This window comes from Lynx rufus, unplaced genomic scaffold (genome assembly GCF_022079265.1).
Source record: "Lynx rufus isolate CCGP_SWC_20201006 ecotype Redwood Valley unplaced genomic scaffold, mLynRuf1.p SCAF_24, whole genome shotgun sequence".
NCBI classification, from domain to species: domain Eukaryota; kingdom Metazoa; phylum Chordata; class Mammalia; order Carnivora; family Felidae; genus Lynx; species Lynx rufus.
In genome coordinates, this window is record NW_025814839.1 from 11362746 (window position 1) to 11385630 (window position 22885).

At 53.8% G+C, this 22885-nt stretch overlaps 1 protein-coding gene across 2 annotated transcripts; it reads left to right on the forward strand.

Annotated features, from left to right (window-relative positions):
* The first annotated feature begins 1446 nt into the window (after window positions 1-1446).
* On the forward strand, window positions 1447-22256 carry CABP1 (calcium binding protein 1). 2 transcript variants are annotated; one of them, XM_047088465.1, is made up of 7 exons: window positions 1447-2118; window positions 14152-14331; window positions 17324-17354; window positions 17629-17772; window positions 18802-18911; window positions 19138-19285; window positions 21793-22256. In XM_047088465.1, exons 1-7 carry the CDS (start codon window positions 1471-1473, stop codon window positions 21816-21818), a joined length of 1287 nt encoding a protein of 428 aa, XP_046944421.1. In that variant the 5' UTR covers window positions 1447-1470; the 3' UTR covers window positions 21819-22256. The 2 variants fall into 2 exon arrangements, with proteins under 2 accessions (XP_046944421.1, XP_046944422.1); XM_047088466.1 differs by lacking the exon at window positions 14152-14331.
* The last annotated feature ends 629 nt before the right edge of the window (window positions 22257-22885 follow it).

The following is a 22885-nucleotide window of genomic DNA, read 5'->3' on the forward strand; positions in this document are numbered from 1 at the left end:
GCTCCTGGGCTGCTGGACCCCAGCTCGCCTCAGTATTTGTGCTTTAGGAGTCCGAGTGGCTTTGATATGCCAATTCAGTCCCTCATAGGTGAGCTGGGGAACAATTAGCCACACTTTCCTTGTTCACTTTGGCCTCTGGCTGTTGCTTTTTCCTGCCCATTCTGTTTGTTTTTTGTCTTAATTCCTTGCATATGGGTATGTCAAAGAAGCAGGCAGTGCAGAGTAGGGTGAACCCTTGGCATGAGTGAAGTGTAACATATTGGTAGTCTGTCCATCTATCCTTCTCTTGAGGCTGAGCAGTGATCAGATGTGCCCAATTCTCATGCATGGATGGCATCAGGGCCAGAGACCAGAACAGGGAGATCCTGGGAGGTTCCCATCCCACCCCTTCCCTGCAAATCTCAAGTATCCCATTACTAAACAAGAGTGGGAGATGGGGCTTCATAAGGTGTAGAGGGAAGGGAACTAGGTTAACTGCACGTGGGCCCTATTCTAAGCCCGTGGCCAGGCCTTTTATGTGCATGGCATCATCGGATGTTACCGAGGAGTTGGTTATGATCATTTACCTGCATTTTAGAGAAGAGAGGGAAAACAAACAAACAAACAAACAAAAAAAACAAAAAACAAGGTCCAAGAGGTTGATGACACTTGTCCAAGTTACCCAGATGGTAAGTGGCAGAGCTGGGATCTGAGATTCAAACCAGGCCTTTGTGACTCCCTGGCTGCCCACCAAGAGCAGGAATTTCTCTAACATCTGGAAAGACACGAAGGCAAGGGGGAGGGGGGCAACAGCTGGAGGGGTAGCAAATGGCTCCTACCTGAGATTTCATCATCACCAGGCCCTGCAAAGTCCAGGTTACACTGATGCCACCTGGCTTCTCTTCTGCTTTGACAACTGAAAACTCTCTGGCTGATTTACCAGGGTCATCCTGGTCACACTCCGTGGTACTGGAGTGGATGAAGCGCCCCATAGACGCTCCTTCCAGCGGTGTCTTTCCACGCCATTCTGGCTCCGGTGTCTGTTTACACAGTGCTGTCCTGGAGTGCCTTCACCCTTCTTGGGTCTCCAGTTCATGGCACCTCTCTCTCCTCGTTTCCAAAGTTGTACCCCCTGGGGAGTGCACCCCGCCTGCATTTCTGGAAGTTCCAGCGGTTCCGGGTCACTGTGGGAGCCTCCGGGCGCGTTAAGAGGCACTGCCGCCTACCAAGGTCTGGGCATCTTTGGGGCCATTCGCCGAACCCCTTCCCTAGCGCTCCCGGCGCCGCGCCGCAGTGCCCCCTTCGCCGCCAGAGGCCGCCCGGAAGCGGGGCTCCACGAGCGCGGGGCGGGGAAAGGGGCGGGGCGCGGCGGTACCTGGGCCGCCGAGGAGCCGGGGGTGGGCTCTCCGGGGACAGCCGGCAGCCCCCCCAGATCCGCACCGCCAGCCGCCGGGAAGCTCGGGGCTCCGGGCGTAGAGGCTGCGCTGTCACATGGGCGGCGGCGACGGGGCCGCATTTAAGCGGCCGGGGGACGGCGCCCGCCTCCAGCGCGTCCTCGGGCTTGGCTCCCGCCGGGCGCCCCGCTCTCTGCCCGCCGGGGGCCCCGCGCCGCGCCGCACCGCGCCGCCCCCGCCGGGCCATGCGAGCGCGGGCCCCGCCGCGATGAGCTCGCACATCGCCAAAAGCGAGTCCAAGACATCGCTGCTGAAGGCGGCGGCGGCCAGCGGGGGCAGCCGGGTTCCCCGCCACGGCCCTGCCCGGGAGCCAGGGCTGCCCGGCCGCCGGCTGCCCGGCACCGGCCCGGGCACGCCGCCGCCGTCCGGGGACCCCAGTTCGCGGAGGCCCCTGTGCCGGCCGGCGCCGCGAGAGGAGGGCGCGCGGGGGAGCAGGCGCGGGCTCCCCCAGGCGCACTGCAGGCCCCGGGAGGCGCTGCCGACCGCGGCGTCCCGACCTTCGCCGCCGTCGCCGCTGCCGCCGGCCCGCGGGCGGGATGGGGAGGAACGGGGGCTGTCCCCGGCGCTCGGCCTCCGGGGCTCGCTGCGAGCCCCGGGTCGCGGGGACTCAGCTCCAGCCGCCGCGTCCGAGGCAGACCCGTTCCTCCACCAGCTGCGCCCCATGCTCAGCTCCGCCTTCGGCCAGGTAAGGGCCGCGCCTCCCGTCCGCGCTCCCGGGAAAGGCGCTCGGGACCCTGCCGCGGCTGCGCGCGCCCACAGCCCTCCTCCCGCTGCCCGCGGCCCCCCAGTCACGCTCCCCGTAGTCCTTCCGCAGCCCTGCGCCCTGGCCGGCACTCCGCCTCCCCCGTGCCTGATTCAGCACCCTGTGCGCTGTCCACGCTCCGGGCCTCTTCTGGGCGAGGCACCAGCGCCTCGCCGCCCTCCACCTGCCGGAATAGGCCAGTCCTGGAAGGGAACGACTGCCACAAACCGTCTGGAGATTTTTGCAGGGGTCCGGAGGGGCGCTCCGAGCAGGTGGCGCCAACTCCGGTCTCCAGCCAAGACTGCCAGTGAGCCACCCAAGGGAGCAAAGGGTTTGGAGTCTGGGAGTCAAGAATGGCTACCGCGGGGGCACACAGCCTTGCTTGGGGATGGAAGACACTAGTCATAAGCTGTCGTGGCCCCAGAGACCTGGGAAAAGTTTGGAGAGCTAGATGGAGACTGAAAAATATGAGAAAAGAGAAGGGTCTGGGTGGGCATAGAGGGGCCACACAGAGCTGTGGCTCACATCGGAACTTTGGGGAGGAGATTTAAGAAGTTGTCACTCCAGGGATGTCACTAGGATGGCGGGTGGGCAGCTGTCAAGTTGTAGAACGTGGAATAACACCCTGGCCTGAGTTGATGTGCATTCTAGGGTCAGGAAGGTCACTAGGGGGTCACCAGTGGCTACTCTGGTTTCCTCTAGGCCTTTCTGTCAAGGGTCATTGGCAGCTGAGCATCCGTTCCCTAATCTGGGTCTACAGTTTGGGATGTGCTGCTGGGGAGAGAGGTTCTCAGAAGGGAACTGTGAACTCCTGCGCAAAGCCAGGGTTTCCTCTAGTGCTGAGTCCATAATTAATTCAAACTCATTGGCACAGCGTTGAGGCAGTTCTGCGGCAGCCGAGGAGGGGTGTAATGCAGAGGTCTGATGGGAGAGTTTGCGTGGTGTCTGGAGGAAGAGGGGCCCTGAGTGTTTCTGTGCTAGGATGTAGTGTAGAGAAGCCGTTTCAAGCTCCTGGCTTGCCATGCTGGATCCGAATTCCACGGAGGCCGTGTGTGTTCTGCTTCAGATCTGCACATTCCTTTTCAAAACACTACTCCGTGGTGGCTGATGCCGGCGGAGGTCTGACATGAAGGCAGCTGCACGTGGATTCGGGTTGCGCGGGGCTGCTGTGTGGTGTGATAGGGCAGCAGTGTGTGGCTTTGTTCCTGTGGGGAGCCCTCGTTAGCCGAGTTAGCTGGAAGCAGTTCTCCAGAGTAGAGATTTGGATGCAGGGCTTTGAGAGTTAGTGCAGCGACATGTTGAGGTGGAGTGGGTCTGGGCTGTGGAGTCAGTGACATCTATTCAAACATTTATCCGATATTTGGGGACATCTACTTTGCCCCAGCATTTGCTGGGACCAGGGAGCCAACAGCGGACAAGATAGCTGCGGTGCTGGCTGTTTGGGAGCTCAGCATCTAGCAGTGTGGAGGGGTAGGTCACGGGCCCGGAAGCACACATTTTCTGGCTGTTTTGCTAGCACTATGCCTTCGTTCCTAGAAAAAGAGTCTTTTCTTTTTCCAGTCTTCCAGAATTTGCCTTCATGGGCCCTTTGGGAGCTCAGAGCATTTCAGCTGCCTGCTTTCCATCCTCCTTCTACGTTCTTAGTCATTAATAGTCTCCAGCCCGGTGTTCTGAAATGTCACCAGGGTCACCTGAGTCAGGAAGGGCTGGAAGGTCCCATCAAATATTTACGACCTCCGTGTGGGAGCTCTTGCCTCTGGAGCTGCAGACTTTTTCTCTAAAGCTCAGCACATTCAGTGTGGGCTTCCTGCTGACAGCTCTCAGACATCTGCTTGAACAACAACAGCAATAACAACGGAACCCAGCCTGGGACTTTTGTGTCAGGGTCTCCAGTCTTCTTTGCTTCTCTTTGCTTTGAGATTTCTGTCCTTAGAGACAGGGCCAGGACCAAGAGAAGGGAAATGGGATTCTGAATACAAAAACATTCTGATAGAATCTGTTTAGGGCAAAACATAGTCCTGGGGAGGTCTATTTCTCACGTCTCCCAAGTTCTGTTATTTTTTTTAACCTTAAGCAAATTGTGTAACCTCGTTAAAGCCTCTGTTTCTTTACCTGCAAAACTGGGGAAATCATAGTACTTCACTGGATTTTGGGGGAGTTAAATGGAACATGGAGATAGATGTGTACAGATCTTGGCCGAGTGCATGGTTCAGAGCAAGGGCACTATCGATATTAGTTATTATTGCTATTGTTGATTAACTGCTAAGTGCTGTCCCGGACCTTCTTCTTTCCATTTGCAATAGAGTCAGGGAGAGCCAGGGCTCAAACTGACACTGAAAGGACCAAGCTAGACTCCTACATTAGGGGGAACAGGAATCAGGGTGCTTTCAGTGACCTCCTAGAGCTGCCTGACTCCTGCAAGGAGATGATGTGGTTTTGAGGTGAAGCCAGGGAATGGTGGTGTGGGAGAAAGAAGAGTTGCAAATTCCAGTCCCAAGTCGGTCACTTCCCATTGCTGTGACCTTGGGTCTGTTATTCTCTCCCTCTGGTCTGGGTTTCTTCCTCCAGAAATGAGACTGACAAAAACTACCTTGCAGAGCTATTAATGAGGGTCACACAAGATTAAGGATGTCAAAATGCCTGGCTTGAGTAGGTGCTGGGAAAAAAGGGCAGCCTTCATTAATGTTATTGTTAATAGAGTATCTGAATGTGGGCCTGTGTAAGATACTTTGAAAGCTGTCTCTGAGCAGGACAAGAAAGGCCATTAAATGAGCTGAATGACAAGAGACCTTCCCAAGTACCCTCTTTGTGGCCAGCTGAGGACATGCTACCCAGCTGCCTAGAGAGATGCGGCATGAGACATTAACTCAGAATAGGCATGATTTGGGGCAACTCTTGGCATTGGGTTTTGTAAAACTATTTTAAGAACGTTTTTTTTTGTTTTGTTTTGGTTTGGTTTTTTTTTCTGCTCCTTAGTCTAAGCTGAGGAAGAAACACCCCTTGTAGAGGAGGCAACTGTGTATAAAACCCACAGCTCTGTTCCATCTTTTCCCTTTTTCTACCCATAGAGACATCTCTTCTGATTTGACTAGATTAGCCCAATTCCCAAACTGCTTTGCACATAACATGATCACCATATCTAATGAGCAAATGACCAGTATCCCTAGCCTCTGGTCTGCAGAGGTTTCTTAGTTCCTATAGTTCAGATGAGGGAGGGAGACTATATGGAAGCTTGGGTCCTAATAGATTCAATCGTACTAGGTCTGTGTTCCTAGGATGAGGGCTGTGTATTTTGTTCATTCCTGCCCTGCCCAGTCTCTCCCTACTGCTCTCTCGGAGGGCTGGGATACCCTCTTGCCTTTCATCGGGGGCCTGGAGAAAATGAAAGAGGAGGTCAGCTTGGGGTTAATATCAATCCTATACAGTCCTCCAGGACATCCGCTTTGGCCTTTAGCTGTTTTGGGGAAACAACAAGAGTGGCCTGAGACCTCCGTCAGGAGCTCACTAAACATTTGCCAAAGTATCTTCTCATGATCTTATCTTCACAGCAATCTGTGAAGGTTGGCATTATCCCCCCCCACTCCCCCCACCCCCATTTTAGAGATGAGGAAACAGGCTCGAGAGAGGGGAGTGGCTTGTCCAAAGGTCACACAGTAAGTAAATGGCAGGGCTGTGATCTCTGAAGAACCTGCCTGTGCTGCTCCATGCCAGCTCGGTGGGGAGTCACATAAGTGTGTTTCCTATTTGTCAGAAACATCCACGAAGCACCTCTTAGGTTATGACCCAGCTTTCCCTGAGTGTGTTCGCACCGGGCTGTCATCCAAGCTCAAATGCTGGTGATAGAACTGATCAGGGCTAGAGGCCAGCCTCCCTCCTAATCAGGAATAATCAGCAAAGGGTTTATCCTTCTCATCCCTCTGATCCTATTATTCCATTCCAGAACTCAAAGTGTAGGCTTCTGGAGGCCCAGGGGCTGCTGTCCCAGTGAAGAGGGATGGGAAGGTGGGGCCACATGATATGCTCCTTAGAGAAGCCCCCACTGTTCGATCCTTTTATTTTTTTTTAATGTTCTTATCTATTTTTGAGAGACAGAGCGAGTCGGGGAGGGAGCAGAGAGAGAGAGAGAGAGAGAGGGAGACACAGAATCCAAAGCAGGCTCCAGGCTCAGGGCTGTCAGCACAGAGCCCGATGCGATGCGGGCTCCAACTCAGGAGCTGTGAGATCATGACCTGAGCTGAAGGTGGACGCTCAACCGACTGAGCCACCCGGGTGCCCCGATCCTTTTAAAAAATTTCTCCTAAAGGTCAAGCCACCTGCTCCCTCTAGGACACCTATGGTGTCCTATGGTCAGTCAGGACCACCATAACCTGACCTGTCCAGCCCAAAATAGCTTAAGCAAGCTCTGAGTTAGAATCCCTGAATCCCTTGCTGCCTTAAGCCTCAAGCTAGCAGCATCCTTCCCCCTGAAGAAGGATGGGATTTCTTCAAAGTGCATGACTTTTTCCATAGGGGCCTGTTTTTCCCATTTCCCGTCTCCTGTTTCCAAGGACAGGCATATTCCAAGGTTGACAAATGGGGGCTGTGCTCTGGGCTGGCCTGCAGGGGGCAGAAGTCACCAGGTCTGACTGAGTGGGTGTTTTGCTGAGTATGGGGGAAGGGAGCGCACAGCTGGCCCTTTAAGATCAATCCTGGGCAGGGGAAGGGGCACCTTCTAGGTGCTTGGCACTGTGCCAAGCCCTTTGTGTGTGTATTATCTCATTAACTCCTCACAACAGCCCAAGAGGGAAGGGTTATTAGTGTACCCATTTTATAAAGAAACAGGCTCAAAGAGATTCACAAGTTTTCAAGGTCATAGAGTTTGCTAGGCAACTCTAGCAAGGGCAAGATTTGAACCAGGTCTGCCGGCTTCTGCTTTCCAAGCTCTTAGCATCCGTGTCAGTGGTCTTCAACACTGGCTGCAGATTACATTTACCTGGAGCACTAAACACCACCAATGTCTGGAGCTTACCTACACCTATTAAACCAGAATCTCTGGGGAGGCTCCCCAGAGATTCTCAGCTTCAGCTAGCATTGAGAATCTCTGCCTTCCCGTGTATCTGCCCAGGTAGTTAATATGAACTGGGTCTGTACCTGGAACCTAACCCGACTTCCCTCTGGGGTCCCTGGTGAGCCCCAGCTTTTCAAGAGTCTGCAGATGGTTGGTGTTCTAGGTTTGACCTCCAAGTCTTTCCGAAACCCCCAGACTAAGTCGGATTCCTCTGTCTCACATTCTCGGAGGTTTTGTGTTTCCCCTTCATAGCATTTACCTGAAATGTAATTAAATAAGTGCCTTCCTAGCTCTTTAATAGCTCTTGCCTGCCTGCTAGAGCGTAAGCTCCCTGAAAGCAGGGACCATGTTTATCTTGTTCTCCCCACAGCATTCCCAGAGCCAGGCACAGTGACTGGCACACAAACACTGGACAAATGTCACTTCCTCCTTCCATTTTAATAATTACTCTCTGAGTATCTACCGTGCGCCCGGTACTTGCCCACATCTGCTTTAGAAGCAAGATAAGGGGAAACCCCATTTTTCCAGGCAAGGAAACAGAAGCTCTGGAATGTGAGAAGTCAGAAGCTGGCAGACCCTTCTCATGCACCTGAGTCTCGTGACCCTGACCCCCCTGCCCCGCAGAGAGGCTGCTTTGTGCTCTCTTCTGGAGGAACACGTCTTTGGAGAAGGCACTTATGTTAGCTGCTCACTCATCTGTTACATCTCCCCGGTGTTTTTCCTGCCCTTTGGGAGTCAACGCCTCCCCGGTCTCCTCCCTCTGTCCTCAAGGGCTGCCCCCTCCTTCTCCGTACCCCCCCTCTGGAGGTTTGGCCCAAACAAGGCTGCTGAGTAACTCCCCTGATTAAACCATTCCATCGTCAGCAGCAGCGCAGACGTCAGGAGCTATCCAGGGACTTCCTCCCCCGGCTCCCTGGGAGCGAGCCTGTGGCACCTTCTGGGCTGCGCCCCACCCACTCCCCTAATGGGGCTTCTGACCAGCCGCTCAAGCTGGACAAAAAATCCCTGGGAAAGCAGCCTCCCTGGACTGACAACTCTTTCAGCGACCCGTGAAAGGGTTTTTGCACCGGGGCCGAGAAAGAGTTCGCCTTCCCAACCTACCTCTGGTGCCCCCTGCTGGGAAAAGCTGGCTGCAGGGGGGAAACAGGGACGCCTCCTCTCTTGGGTCATCGGGCTCCGCCTGTAGGTCTTGAATGTAGCATCTGAGGCTTGAGATGAGTTCACATCAAACCTGGAACCCAGAGGGACGAGGAAGAGCCACTCACCTAAAAAAGTTCCAGTCGTGGGACCTCAAAGACCACTCTGACAAGGGCAGCCTCTCAGCTTTGCACCCAGAGGAAGATCTTTTGCACCCAGATCTGCCTGTGACAGATCTTCACTCAGGATTAGGCGGAGGATGGTTGGAGGGGTCACAGCCCTGGATCACACCTCTACCGGCACTGCCTCCATCATGCCCCCCGCCCTCCCGGTGGTCTCTTGGTTTCCCTTGGGTCGGAGAGACCTGACATGGCAAAGGGAGCGAAGGACCTGATCACTGCTGTTGGCTCAGCTTCCAGCCCCGGAGCCTCATCCCCTTTTGGTAACGGAGGCAAGTGTGAAAAATGGAGCGTGATGGGGATGTCACAGGATCTTCCAGGCCTTCAACTGGAACTGCCTGCTCTCAATCCAGCTGTGATTGCCGGGGGGCAATTAGGATGTGTGTCTGTCCCTGAGTTCTTGTGTGTGTGTGTGTGTGTGTGTGTGTGTATGCAAGCACAAGGCTGGGAGCTGGGAGGCACCCTGGCTTTGGTAGCCCAAACTAGCCTGCTTCCCCTTCTGGGTCTGCTGGCCTAATTCCCAGCTGCAGCTGCCATTCTGGGCCCCCCTCCCTGAAGCAATCTCCCTGCAGATTTGGCAGCAGGAGAGGAGGGGCTGAGGGAAGGGAAATGAACCGGAGAGAGGACTGAGCTCTAATCTGATGTAGATGATCCGGCAGCTTTCCCCAGCTTGCTGCCCTCTGCCATCAGCTCTCCAGGCGATTTTCTCTGTGCCCTGCCCTCTCCCCTCCTGCCTTCATGTCCTTAAGAAAGTGCCCAGAAAGTTAAACCCACACACACAAACATATACACAATCCACAAAAAAAAAAAAAAAAAAAAAAATCAGAGAGCAGGAGCAGGCAGACGAGTAAGAGAGCACGCGCGCAGGAGAGAGGGCTCAGAACGGTCCAGGAGGAAGAACCGCGCAGGCAGATGGAGGCTGGGGTTGGCCGTGACAGGGACTAAGGTCTCTTAGTCCCCAGGAGTCTCCTTCATGGACCCGGGGATCCTGAGAGGGGCTGCCTCAGCTTAGGATGGGCAACTGTGTCAAGTCTCCACTGAGAAATCTCTCAAGGAAGGTATGTTTCTGGAGTTCCCAAGATCTGGGGCAGGGGAGGGGGCATCTTGCCATCTGTGCCAGAGTTGGGGACGGAGGGGGTGGGCATCTGAAGCTTGCTACCCTTTCCGTGGGTTCTATCTAGAGCTGTTTCCCTGCCTCAATCTCTACATTCCCTCCGATCCCAGTTTTCTGTGTCTCAGGCTCTGCGCTGAAGTTGGGACTTAACAGCTGCATGGGGGGCTGTGTTTGGGAATTAGCACAAGATTTAGGAAAGAAACCAAAGAGTTCCTGGGCTACAAAAGAAAAAGCACAGATCCACAGCATGCGAGTGACCGGACCTTCCTGGGGCTGGCAGGATCAGAAGAGGGTTGAGCTGGGCTTTGCCTCTGCTGCTGCTGAGGTTCCTTCCCAGCCGTAGGACCAGGGACGCATTCATCTCTTTGAGAGCATCTGGCCCTCTCTCTGGTGGTCTCTAAACCTTCAGAATTGTGGGTTTTGGAGTCAATCCCATTGCTACTGGGGTATCCCCTGCCACCCTCAATAATTCTTGAATCAGGTTAGAGAATCTCAACTAGGACCAGCTGGTTCAGAGCCCCGGATTGTTTCCACTGAGAAACGGGATGTTGAGCAAAGGTGTCTGTAAGTCGCTTTGTGTAGTGGATTTATTGCTTATCTACCAGGATGATATCCTTTTGCAAGAATTCCTTTTGGAAAGCAAATCACCACCTCCAAGACATTTTTCATGCAAAGCTGGGCTTACATCTATAGGGTTTTGCTTTAAATGGGCTCTGCTTGTATTTCTAGCCCTCTGTAGCTAAGCCATAGAAGAAACTCAAGGATATTATTTAAAGGAAGGAGGAATGATAGGGATGTTTTCTTCCGGTTCTTTCATTTTCCAGATAAGGAACTTGATTGCCACTCAGGTAAAGTGACTTACCGAAGGTCTTAGGTTAACTAATGGCATCTCTGTCCCTAACCCCATACTACCTCCTGGGTCAGTTTGATAGTCTCTTAATTTAGGAAATTTTGAGCCTTTTTGCTCATCATCTTCCTCATTTAGCTAAGCTGCTCACACCAAATTCCCTTTCATCTCCACTGTTCCTTGGATCCTTCCGAGGGTTGACTGTTTCTTCTGTGCACACAGCCCCATCAGCTGTCATCTTAGGAGAGGATTTGGCCTCCACGCAGTTGCAGAGAAGCAGAAACTGACCTGAATTAGTCTAGAGGGCCACAGGCTGAAAGCCTCCCCCCACCCCGGGTTCTGTCCAAAGCTTAAAGAGGTGAACTTAAGAACAAGATTTATCCCTCTGTTCTACCTCCCCTCTTCTCCCTGTACACAGCAGAGTGTTTAAGAGCCAGACTTCTCAAATCTGTTCTTTCCAGCCATGTGACTTTGGGCAAGTTACTTGACCTCTCTGGACCTCAATTCCCCTGTCCATCAAGTGGAAATACTAATATTTGCCTCCCAAGGTGATTGTCAGAAGCAAATAAAAGTGCTGTGCACACTGCCCAGAACCGAGTCCTCAATAAATGGTAATTAGTATTATTATCATCATGATCCTAATGTTTCCGCTCTGGGTTTTCTTAGAATGGGGATGGAGGATAAAAAGAAAATAGGAGAGGTTTTGAGTCCACGGAATAAGGTAAAAGACAATAAAACCTCTTGCATTCAATTTCATTTTTCTTTTGGTAATAACAGCAGTTGCTTTCTTCCGAAAAGCTACAACACACCCAGCCTCTGTGATCTCGTTTGCTCTTTTCCACCGGGTAGTTCTCTTGGCTCTTTTATAGAGCAAGGAGCTGGGCTTAAGAGCGTTCCTAAGGTCACACAGCCGAGTGGAAGCGGAGTGGAGATTTTGGAAACGCTGGTCTGTGTGAAGCCATAGCTGGTATTTTATTTTTATTTTTGCCTCTGTGAGAGGCTGCGTCTCTCTCCTGCTGTCAGAAATGTTATTCGTAGATCCCCGCACCTGACCTTCCAGGTCGTCCGGATTCCCACTCACTGCAGCGATTCCTTCCTTCACCTCGCCAAGCGCTTGCTCACTTACTCACCCGCTGCTTGAATACCTTCCAAGTGAGAGGAAGCTTCGACCTGCCTCCTCTTAGCCAGCTCGTGTTGTTAGAAAGCTGTAAGGTCATGAGGCAGGCTGACCCCTCCTGTTGCCATGCTCCTCTCGGGCAGATGTCCCCTCGGTGCCAGGAGACATTGTCAAGCCGCTGCCCACTTGGCTTCCTGAGCGTGGTAGCCAGGGGGGCGCGTAATGGGGAGAGGCGGCCTGCTCCGGGCTCCGTGTGGGGCAGGACCAGGCTGTCAGGTGCCATCACTGGCCGGGGGAGAACAGCAGCCTCCCGGGGCGACTTGGTGCCAGGCAGTATTATGATCAAGAGACGCAGTGGAAATTCCCCAGCCACCGCGGGTCCCTTCTTCGTGGGAACACATTCTTCTCCATCCTTCTCCGTTCTTTCCTGATTGGCAAATATTCTCCCACTTCCTCTGGAGCCAGAAGTAAATGCCTTCTGGCTCCCAGCACCTCTTATGTTGCATCTCCATCATCGCCGTTGTCCTTATCATCGTCATTGTCATCCCCATGGCAACTCCATGCATTTGGCTCTCACAGTGCTCAAGGCACTGTGCAATAGCTCATTTATTTCTCACGAGAATCCTGCGAGGGGCCGCGTGTATCCCCGCCGGACTGAGAAGGAACCCAGAGCACAGAGAGGTGCAGTCACTTGCCCAAGGTCACATAGCAAGCAAGGGGCGGGGCCAGAATTTGTCCCCGAGACTGTTGGAGTCCAAAGCCAGGGTACTAAATCTCTTCTCTGAGCTCTGTGCCTCCGCTGTGCTGCCTCCTCCTTCCTGGCTTGTGCTCACTCTGAGCCAAGTGTACGAGACTCAGCCAGAAACGAAAAGGCGGATTCTCTGCACACATCTCGGGAGCTTGTTTCATGGGGTCGAGCCGCTGTCTACTGCCAACATTCCTCTGAGCCAGCCTCCCAGTTGGGAAGGTCTCTCTGGATTTGCCCTTGCTCTAGCCTGGGTCCTGGGATCCTGTGAGAGTATGGCTGAGGCCCTGAACTCTTTCAGACATTAAACCAGAATGGCCCTCGGTCTGCCTGACCTCTCTGAAGTTCTGAGACAAGCAGAGACCCAAACCTATTGCGTTCACTGAACGTGGGCCTTGCCCTGAGCATGAATTGCTGCCTCCCCTCTGAGGAACCAGAATACTGCTCCTCCCTCTCTAGGCCTGGGAGAGGCTTAGGAGGTTGGAAGGGAGTCTAGTCTGGAGTCCCAGAGCACGGGGCTTTGGGGAGAAGATGCACTGGAGGAGAGGGGAGATGATGTAAGCTGGGAGAGACTGTTCAGGTTCTCAGCCTGGGAGGACAGGCCGCCCCCTACATCACAGGATCTTCTCCTGGGCATGACCTTCTGTGAGCTGGAAGAACCTGGCAGCAAGTGGGGTACAGTAGGACAGAGGGTAGGGTGGGCAGCTCTGGGGTTCTTGGGCAAAGACGGCCCTCCAAGTTTCAGCGGCTCTGTTTCTCCTTGAAAGGTTTGCCTCTAAGTCTAAGCTCATCCAAGCTCAGGACTGAAGGCAGAGTGCCCTGGCCTGGATCCTGGGGGGCCTTGGGCATCCTGGGGAGGCCGGGGTGGACTAGAATGTTGTCCTAAGGGGACCGTCTGTGGGCAGTGCTGACTTTTTATAGCTGCATGGGAACTGTCAGGGAGGAGGAGAGAAGGGCCAGGGCCTGAAAGCACAGCTATATTCGGTAAGCAGAGAGAGGGCCCCTGCCTCAGCCTCTAGAGGCCGGGCAGGCTGGGCCAGGCAGGGAGCCAGAGACAGGAGGGGGAAGAAGGAGAGCTGCTGGGGGCAGAGAGCGTCTAGTCTTGAGGCAGCAAACTGGGTAGACTCTGACCCTCGGATGGGCTTTGCTTGGCCCAGCTGAAGGTCTGGAAACCTTGGGCTGAGTTAAGTAGCACTGTCCTTCGGAGAGGACAGTCCCCCCTCTTGGTTATGTCGGCTAGGCTCATGTGTTTGCACCTGCCAGTCCGGCAGCCTACCCGAGCCTGCTCTGTGTGTTCCCAGCTCTGATTGTCGTCACTGCCTTCCAGTGGGGTCTGTTGAAGGCAGGGACAAAAGTCAGTTTGGGAACATCTCCGGCAAGGACCGTATTCATTAGTCTCTGAGCGAGCACTTCCCATTGGCTGGAACAGAAGCCTCCCTCTGCCTCCTTCTCTTTCTAATCTTCTGCATGCATGCGAGTGTGTGATTTTGTGCATGTGTGTGTGTTGTGAACACATGTGTGCCCCTGTTCCACACGGCGGGTGTCACACCCAGCTCTCCCCGGAGCATCCGTTTCAGGCAAGGATCAGAGACTCCATTTCTTGAACCAGTTTCACTCCTGCCTCCCATGCATCCCGAGAGCTCTCCGAACCCTACTGTCTGACTCTCCAGGGTCTCCTCTTGAGGAGAGCCCCTTCTAGGACCAGCAGCCAGGCTGAGGCCAGGAGGGCCGGCTGGGCAGGGAGGTGACGCCCTTGCCTCTCTTTTGTATTTGCTTGGTGCTGGCTGAAGATGCGCCAGGAGGAGAAGAGCAGCTACACAGTGGTGCAGACGAGCGAGGAGGGGCTGGCGGCCAGCGGCGAGCTCCCAGGACCGCTCCTGATGCTGGCCCAGAACTGCGCGGTCATGCACAACCTGCTGGGCCCTGCCTGCATTTTCCTGCGCAAGGGCTTCGCTGAGAACAGGCAGCCTGTACGTAAGTTGGCCCCAGTGGAGCCTCACCCGACTTGCCTTCAAGGGCATAACGAGGTGCTGGGAAGAAGAGGGGCCCGGTACGCAGCAGCAACCCATGTCCCCTAATGGATGTACCCCAAACCCTCAACTTGGGAATCTGACCCCCAAAGTTTCCCACCCATGGCTGCAAAGCACTGGTGAGTCTACATCCACCAGCAAGAAGTAATAACAGCAGCTCATGTTTTTTATTTGTTTGCTTGTTTTTTGTTTTTTGGTTTTTTTGTGTTATTTTTGAGCACTTGCTATGTGCAAGGCACTGTGCTAAGTGCTTTGGTGCATCTCTTCAATTAAGTCTCAGAGCAACCCTGAGAGGTAAGTACTATGATCATCCCCATTTGGCAGATGAGGAAACTGAGTCGGGGAGGTAACTCGAGATGACAGCTAGTGGGAGGCAGAGGTAGGGTTTGAACTTCGGGAGTCTGACTCAAGGGTTTCCTGTACTCTTAACAGCCCTCCTGAATACAATGTCCAGTACTTCCTACAATAATGGAAATATTCTATAATTGATGCTGTCCAATATAGTAGCCACCAGCCACACGTGGCCATTGAGCTTTTGAAATGTGGCTAGTGCAACTGGGGAACTGAATTATTAATTCTATTTGTTTGATTCCAATTTCAATTCCGATGGGGCAACCTCCTTTAGGTATCCGAGCGGTCACCGGGAGAGGGTGATAATCATAATGTCACCAATACGAATGTATGAAGGTTCCATTTCTTGAATGCCACACGCTAAACACTTTTTTTTTAAGTTTATTTATTTTTGAGACAGAGACTGTGAGCAGGGGAAGGGCAGAAAGAGAGGGAGGCAGAGAATCCCAAGCATGCTCTGTGCTGTCAGTGCAGAGCCTGACATGGGGCTTGAACCCGTGAACTGCGAGATCATGACCTGAGCCAAAATCAAGAGTCGGATGTTTAACAGACTGAGCCACCCAGACCCCCCCTAAGCACTTTATATATCTTGTCTCACGGGATGCTCACAAAGGTCTTATTAGGTGGGTACCAGTATCAACCCATTTTATTGATGAGACTATGGCTCGGAGAGCTGAAGTGACCTACCCAAGGCCCCACAGCTAGCAAGTAGCAGGTCTGGGCTTTGCACTTGAGTCTGTCCGACGCTAGAGGCCAAGATCTTCTCCCGGACCACATAAGCTGGGGAGAAAGGGGTATTCGTGTGCTGTATTCCCATCTCACCCCTGGGGATGGTGCTCATGGTTTCCCTGTCACCTCCGTGGGCATCCCTGGCCCTGCTTCACACGGCAGAGTGTGTGATCCAGGGGCCAGCTCCCAGGACTCAGCCAGACCAGCACCACCACAGGCACCTGGAGAGGGGTACCTGGCCTTCCTGCTCCTGGCTCTGGCTGTGCACGAAGCAGAGGGGGCTGCCCTGGGGGCCAGCAGTACCCTATTCCCCTCCAGTCCTGCAGAACTGGGTCCTGGAAAAGTGGGAGCCTGCGTGAGGCTTGAAGGGGGGGCGGGGAAAGGACTCACGTCGAAGTGACTTATCCTAGCCAGTGTCCTCTGCGTGCATATGGACACACATACACTCGCCTACTCGCTCACTTCACTTACCAGGGGCACAGGGCATGGCAAAAATCATCCTTTTCGGCCACCCAAGATCCAAGTCTGATTAGGAAGAGAGTGATGACAATGCACCGTGACAGGCTTTTACGGTGGAAGTCCCGACAGTCGTCTTGCAGAGACACGCATACCTTCAGTGAATCCTGCCCTCAGCTAGAAATACTACCTGAGGGCTGGATAGCTTGCAGCCTGCTCAGCCCCGGCTCATGTACACTCTCAACACTGTCCTGCCACATTTAGCCACTCCTGAGCACAGGGTCCTGTGCACCTGGTTGTCTCATAAGGGGTTGCTCAGCAGCCCCTTTCTAGAAGATTCTCAGATTTTCCGGAGCTGGGGTCCCTTGACCCAGGGCCAGTTTACAGAAGCTGTCTCTTGCCTGCCCTGACCGTGTGGGCTAGAACAGCCTGCGTGCACAGCCGAGATGCCTCACGCTCACTGTGGCCCACCTGCGTGTCTGTGTTCACGATAGGCGTGCCCACACCTGGTATGTGCTTCCTCAGGGGGGCACGCCCTGCCCCATGTTCCTCCTGCCCAAGGACGGAGAGCTGTGACAGGGAGGATGGGCCCAGTGCGCCAGTTTTGGAGCTGATTGAACAGGTCCAGCGGGGCATCAATTTCGTGCCAGTCTGTCTGCCTCCTGGGAAGGCCTAGGGTGACTGGCACCTCACCAGCCAGAGCTTACCCCATGCGTCCTCTGGGCCTGCTCTTTGGAGACCTCGCCGCCATCTGTTCAGATGCCTAGACCCAGGGTTTCCTTGACTCCCCAAGGAGATCTGGGCACTGCTTGAAGCTGGAGATGTGTGCTTTGGACCCTGGCAGCAGCCACTGGCACTGGCGGCCCCCAGGGTCCTATGCTGTGTCCCGTGACAGGGCCAGGTGTAGGATGGGGGTCAAACTGGAGAAGGTGGGCCGTGCCCAAGCAGCAGGGCACAGCCTGAAGTCTACCTCCACACCCTTGGCTCCTCCTCCTCCTCTTCCTCCCTTATGGGCACCCTGTCTAGTCCCTGCTTTCCGTCCTTCCAGCCCCTCCCTCCCTCCCATCGCCTTGCAGATTTCCACACTGTTGTGACCTCCCGCCCACCCTGCTTTATTTACAGGTTTTTGCCTCCAGACCAGCTCTGTTCCCTGACACATCCTTGTGTCTGGAATGGGGACACAGAGGTTCTCTGCCCAGGCTGGATGGGGCTCTGGGGTCCCTGGGCATCTCCCGTGTCTATGGGAGATGTGGGGCTGCAGCTTTTTCCCTTGAAGACGTGGTCCAGGCATGCGTCCCACTCGGTGCTTGCTGTCCCTTGGATGGCCTCCAGGTTGGGCATTTTGTAACTTCTAGGTCGCTCGCAGCTGCTAATAGGACACTTTCTTTTGTTTCAGGACAGATCGCTGCGGCCAGAGGAGATTGAAGGTAAGACGCAGCCCCTTAGGGGAAAGGGTTGCTCAGCTCTCCAGGCAGTTGAGGGAAGAGAGATTGGTGGGAAGAGAGGCAGAGACACGTTGGCTTCCTGGGGACAAGGCCTGGTACGGGGCTGGGTATCCTCTGTGGAGTCAGCTGTCAGAGGAGTGCCGTCCTGGCAGCTCCAGGGTCTGGCTCTCCGGGCCAGTGGGCACCCGGGCTGCCTCTGATCAGAGGCTCTGTGGACCCCACCCCCAGCCATGCCCACTTTTATTCTGTTCCTCAGAGCTCCGAGAGGCCTTCAGAGAATTTGACAAGGACAAGGATGGCTACATCAACTGCCGGGACCTGGGCAACTGCATGCGTACCATGGGCTACATGCCCACCGAGATGGAACTTATTGAACTTTCTCAGCAGATCAACATGAACCGTGAGTCCCTCCTCTGGGCACCCTCTTCCCTTCCCGTCCCCACCCTCCAAGTCCTCTGCAGTCACACAGGCCCTGGGTTTAAGTTCTGGGCCCAGCTCTTTCCAGCTCTGTGACTTGGGGCAAACTACTTACCCTCTCTGAGCCTCCTTTTCCTCACCTGTAAACTGTACAATGAGAGGAGCACAGGAAGTCATTGAGAGACTGTCTGCAAAACAACGCTGTACGTGGTACACGGTGATTGTTGAACAGAAGGAAGTTCTCATTACTGTGTTATTCTCTGTCTTAGTTTTGGGGTTCTCCCAGAAGCAGGCCCCGAAACAAGGATTTGAGTGCAAGCAGTTTATTTGGAAGGTGAAGGGAAGCATCAGCAGGGAGTAGGCAAGCGAGACCACAAAGAGAAGGAGCCACAAAGGTTGAACTCTCGAGCCAGCCAGCACCATGAGTGGCCAGAGTCTCATTCTCATTCTGCTAGGCAGCTCAGGGAGTCAGTGTAGCAAGCCCACCTTGAAGTTGGAGCCCTCATCCCTCCAATGGGGAGTCTCAGCAGTCACTGGCTGAAAGCTGCTGTGAGCAGGGGGTGAGGTGGGTGTTGGTTCTCCACCACTCCTACCTGCTGGGGGATCTAGTTGAACTTGAGCTTCCATTTGCACAACAAGAGTAAGGCTTGGGGCAGGTGGGCCAGGCTCTCATAACTTCTGTTTCTCTCTCTGCCTTTCTGCTCTATCTCTGTCTCTCTGTCTCTCCGTCTCTGACATTCTTTGCCTGTCTCTGACCCAGTGTGTCTTTCGCCCGTATCTTTCTCTCTATCCACCTCCCGACTGGTTCCCTCCATCTAACCCTGGCCACTCCCCTGAGCCATTCTTTGATAAGCCACCTGTCCATGGTCACCTGTGTGTCCTCATTTGGCCTTTGGTTGTACCCTGGACCCAGCACTGGACCAGTCAAGGAGGGGTTCACAGTGCCTTCCTTTGCTTAGTTAGAGGTGGGGAGTGGTTGGATGGATGACCTAGCCCTTTCCTCTGTCTCCAGTGGGTGGCCATGTAGATTTCGATGACTTCGTAGAGCTAATGGGACCTAAACTCCTGGCGGAAACAGCAGATATGATTGGAGTGAAGGAACTTCGAGATGCTTTCCGAGAGGTAAGTGACGACCACTGGACAGGCACGGGCAGGGTGTTGTTTGAATTCCAACCCCAGGACAGTTACTTGAAAGGAGAAACTAGAGCCCCGGATCACAGGCCAAGGGAAGGAGCTTGGACAGAGAAGAGTCTCGGGGTAAGGGGGGGGGGCAATGATGCTAGAGAAGGGGCCCAACCTTGGGCCCCCCACATTGTAGCTACCCCTTTCTCCTCCCTGCCCTCTCTAGTTTGACACCAATGGTGATGGAGAGATAAGCACCAGTGAGTTGCGGGAGGCCATGAGGAAACTCCTGGGCCATCAGGTGGGACACCGAGACATAGAGGAAATTATCCGAGATGTGGACCTCAATGGGGATGGACGAGTAGACTTTGAAGGTAGGTGGGGTTTGAACGTGGGAGAGAAGCCAAGGCAGTAGTGGCCATACGTGGAGACTTCCAACTGTGTATCCATCATGACTCCATCTTTCCATGCCCCTACCCTTCCATTCTTGTACCCCTCCATCTATGCGCCCCTGTAATCCACCTTCCCATTCATCCCTTCACCCAACCATCCATTGGTGCATCTTGCCAAATCTCTCTCTCCATCTGTTCCATCCATCTCTTCATGTGTCCAGGTGTCTATCCATTCATCCATCTCTAAAAAATTATCCATACAATCATTTATTCGTACATATGTATATGTTTATGTCTGTGTGTATATCTGGTTCCTCAGGCTGAATCCCTCTTTTCTGGGCTTTCACAGCACCTCAAGCTCACCCTCATCCTTCACACTGCCCCCTCCACGTGCTAGGTGTACCTCTGCTTGACTGAACTTTTTGAGAAGAACACCATTTTCTTTATCTCTGTGTTTCCTCATAATTCAGTACCTGGCACATAGTTAATGCTCAGTAAAAGCTTTTGTTTCTTTTTTTTTTTTTTTTAAAGGAATCAGGAATCATTATACTGGTTACCATTTATTGTACATGTATTATGTACCAGTCACCGCACCAAGTACACTTACATATATTATCCCATTTTATTTTCACAACAACTGTCTGGATTGCCACTATTATGGCCTCGTGTTACATGTGAGGAAATTGAAGCTCAGAGAAGTCATATGACTTGCTTGAAATTGCCAGACCGTTAAGACGCGGAGCTGGATCATAAACCAGGCCTGGGATCTCAACCACTACATATGTAACCCTGCAAGATACTGCTCAAGACAGCTATGGGATCTAGGGCAAAAATACAGTAAAACGTTCACTCTGTGCTCCGGGAACTTGCCTTCTGAGCAGAAAGACAAGATAAACATGTACCAGGATGTAGGATGTGTGTGTGTCCAGAACACAAAAGTTGGAAGGCCTTTTCTGGGGAGCACTTAGACTCAAGTTTGAGGAGAGTGTGGCTATATGGAAAGAAGGCTTTGCTGCCACCAGATCCGAAAATTTCAGGTTGCCCGTGTCCCAGTGGTGCCCCCTCACAGATGACAGCCCTTCCCTGCAAGCCCAGCATCCCCCATCCATTCTGCTCGTATGTATTGCATACATAGTATGTATACCTACTGTGTGTTGAGATCTGCCTTGAGAGCCCAAGACCAGCAAGGAAGACAGAAGCCAACGCTGTAGTCCCTCTTGTTTTGGGGGAAATACAGTGAGCTGTGGAGTACAGGGGAGAGGCATCTTGCCAAGCTGGAGGGGGGATTAGGGAAGGTTTCCTGGAGGAGGCTATAAATAAATAGAGCTCTAAGAGATGAGTAGGAGCCACCAGGTGAAGCAGAAGGAAAGGGTATTTACCCAAATGAATTGAAACTTACGTCCACACAGAAACCTGCACACAGATGTGTATAGCAGCGTTATTCATAATTGCCCAAACCTGGAAGCAACCAAGATGCCCTTCGGTTGGTGAGTGGATAAAGGGTGACAATGGCATATTATTCACACTAAAAATAAATGAGCCATCAAGCCATCAAAAGACATGGAGAAATCTTAAGTGCATATCGCTAAGTGAAAGAAGTCAATCTGAAAAGGCTACGTAGTGTGTGATTCCAACTGTATGACATTCTTGAAAAGATAAAACTATGGAGACGGTGAAAAGATCAGTGGTTGCTAAGGGTTGTGCGGTGGGGGAGGTATGAATAGGTGGAGCACAGAGGATTTTCAAGGCAGTGAAACCGTTCTGTATGACACTGTAATAGTGGATACACGTCATTATGCATTTGCCCCGACCCACAGAATGTGCGGCACGAAGGCTGAACTTGAATGTTACTGTGGCCTCTGGGTGCTAATGCTGTGTCAGCGTGGGTTCATCGATTAGAACAAATGTCCCACTCTGGTGCCGGATGTCGATAGTAGGGGAGGCCGTATGCTGGGAAGGCAGGGTGCATATGGGAACTCTGTACTTTCTGCTTAATGTTGCTGTGAACCTAAAACTGCTCTAAAAAAAAAAAATCAAGTCTAGTTAAAAGAAAAAGAAGAGAGAGGGGACGAGTGCAGGCAAGCTGAGAGGTGGAGGGAGAGTGAGTGTGCCAGCTGCACCGACAGGGAGATCTGTGTGTGGTTGGAGCGTAATGGATTGGGGGTGAGCTTGTGAGAGCCGCGTCAGCTGGGGCCACAGCTGGGAGGGTCTGGAGGTCACATCAGGATATTGGACGTTATCCAGTGGGGAGCCTGGGAGGTTTCAGAGGGGTCAGGTATGCAGATGAGAAAGCCCCCATCCTGGGGCCCCGCTGCTGTGCGCAAGATGGACTGGGAGAGACCGGAGGGCTGCAGGGGACCAGCCCCGAGGTAGGAGCTATGTCAACGGAGGGGGGGCGCTCAGATCCGAGGGAGACTTGGAGGCTGCGTCCTGAGCTGGGCCTGACAGGCTCCTTTCTCCCCACCCGGTCCCGTCCTGTGCCCTCCCAGAGTTTGTCCGGATGATGTCCCGCTGAGGCCGTGAGGGCCCCTCCAGGACTGCCAAGCTCCCCCCCCCCCGGGCGGGAGAAGAGGAGCCAGAGCGCGCCTCACCCCGCCGTAGCCGCCGAGAGCCCAGGATGGACTGGCGGAAGGGGCCTGCCTGCACCCCAGGGAGGTGCCCACCCTGGACCCCCTCCCCTCCGCACTGTGAAAGACTCACAACTCCTGCAACTGGAAAGGGGGGCGCCCGCCGACGAGGAGGCCACAGTGCCAAGCCAGCAGAGGTCACGCCGGGCGCCAAGTGCCATGGACCCAGCCGCTGCCGGTGGGGTGGGCCAGGGAGCCTGCCAGCAGCCCCCCCCGCACAGCATGTCCGCCCCAGGGCAAAGCCTCTCGCCGCCCTCCTTAGCTCTGTGCCCGTCCCAGCTCGCCACAGCCCTGTCCTCTCAGAACCAATAAAAATATTTCCAAGACAAGGGCAGCTGTGGGGGTCTTTGCTTCTTGGGCCCGTGCAGATGGCACACATTTCCTGAGTACTGACCGCATGCCCAGAGCTGGCCGAACAGTCCTGTATTCAACATGCATTTGTTGAGCACCATCAGGTACCCCTTCTCATCTCAGAAGCCGGGACCTTATGCCTCTAGCTGAAGGGGAGCCTGGGGGATATAGTGATTCAGCTGGGTACCCAGTCGCCCCAAACAAAGTCAGGCTCTCAAAGAAAAGGAGACTAGAAATTGGGTAAGCATCTAGCAGGGTCTGTCCCCTTCCTGTCCTCCTGGAGCATCCGTACTGGTGGGGAGACAGACATGAAATACTTCACCACGTGGTTACAAATTGTGATGCTTTTATTAAGCAAAAAGCAGGGATCTGTGGTAGGGTATAATGAGAAGGCCTGGTGTAGTCTGGGGAGGTCAGGAGAGGCTTTCCTGCGGAAGTGATGACAAGGTGTTTGCCACGAAGGAAATCCCAGTGTGTGCGTAAAACAGATGTCGACATGCTGCTCTGCAGCATTGGAAGCTGGAGAGTATAGTTGTTTACTTGCTGTGTGGCTTTGGGCCAGTCATGTCCCCTCTCTGAACCTCAGTTTCCTCCTATGTGACAG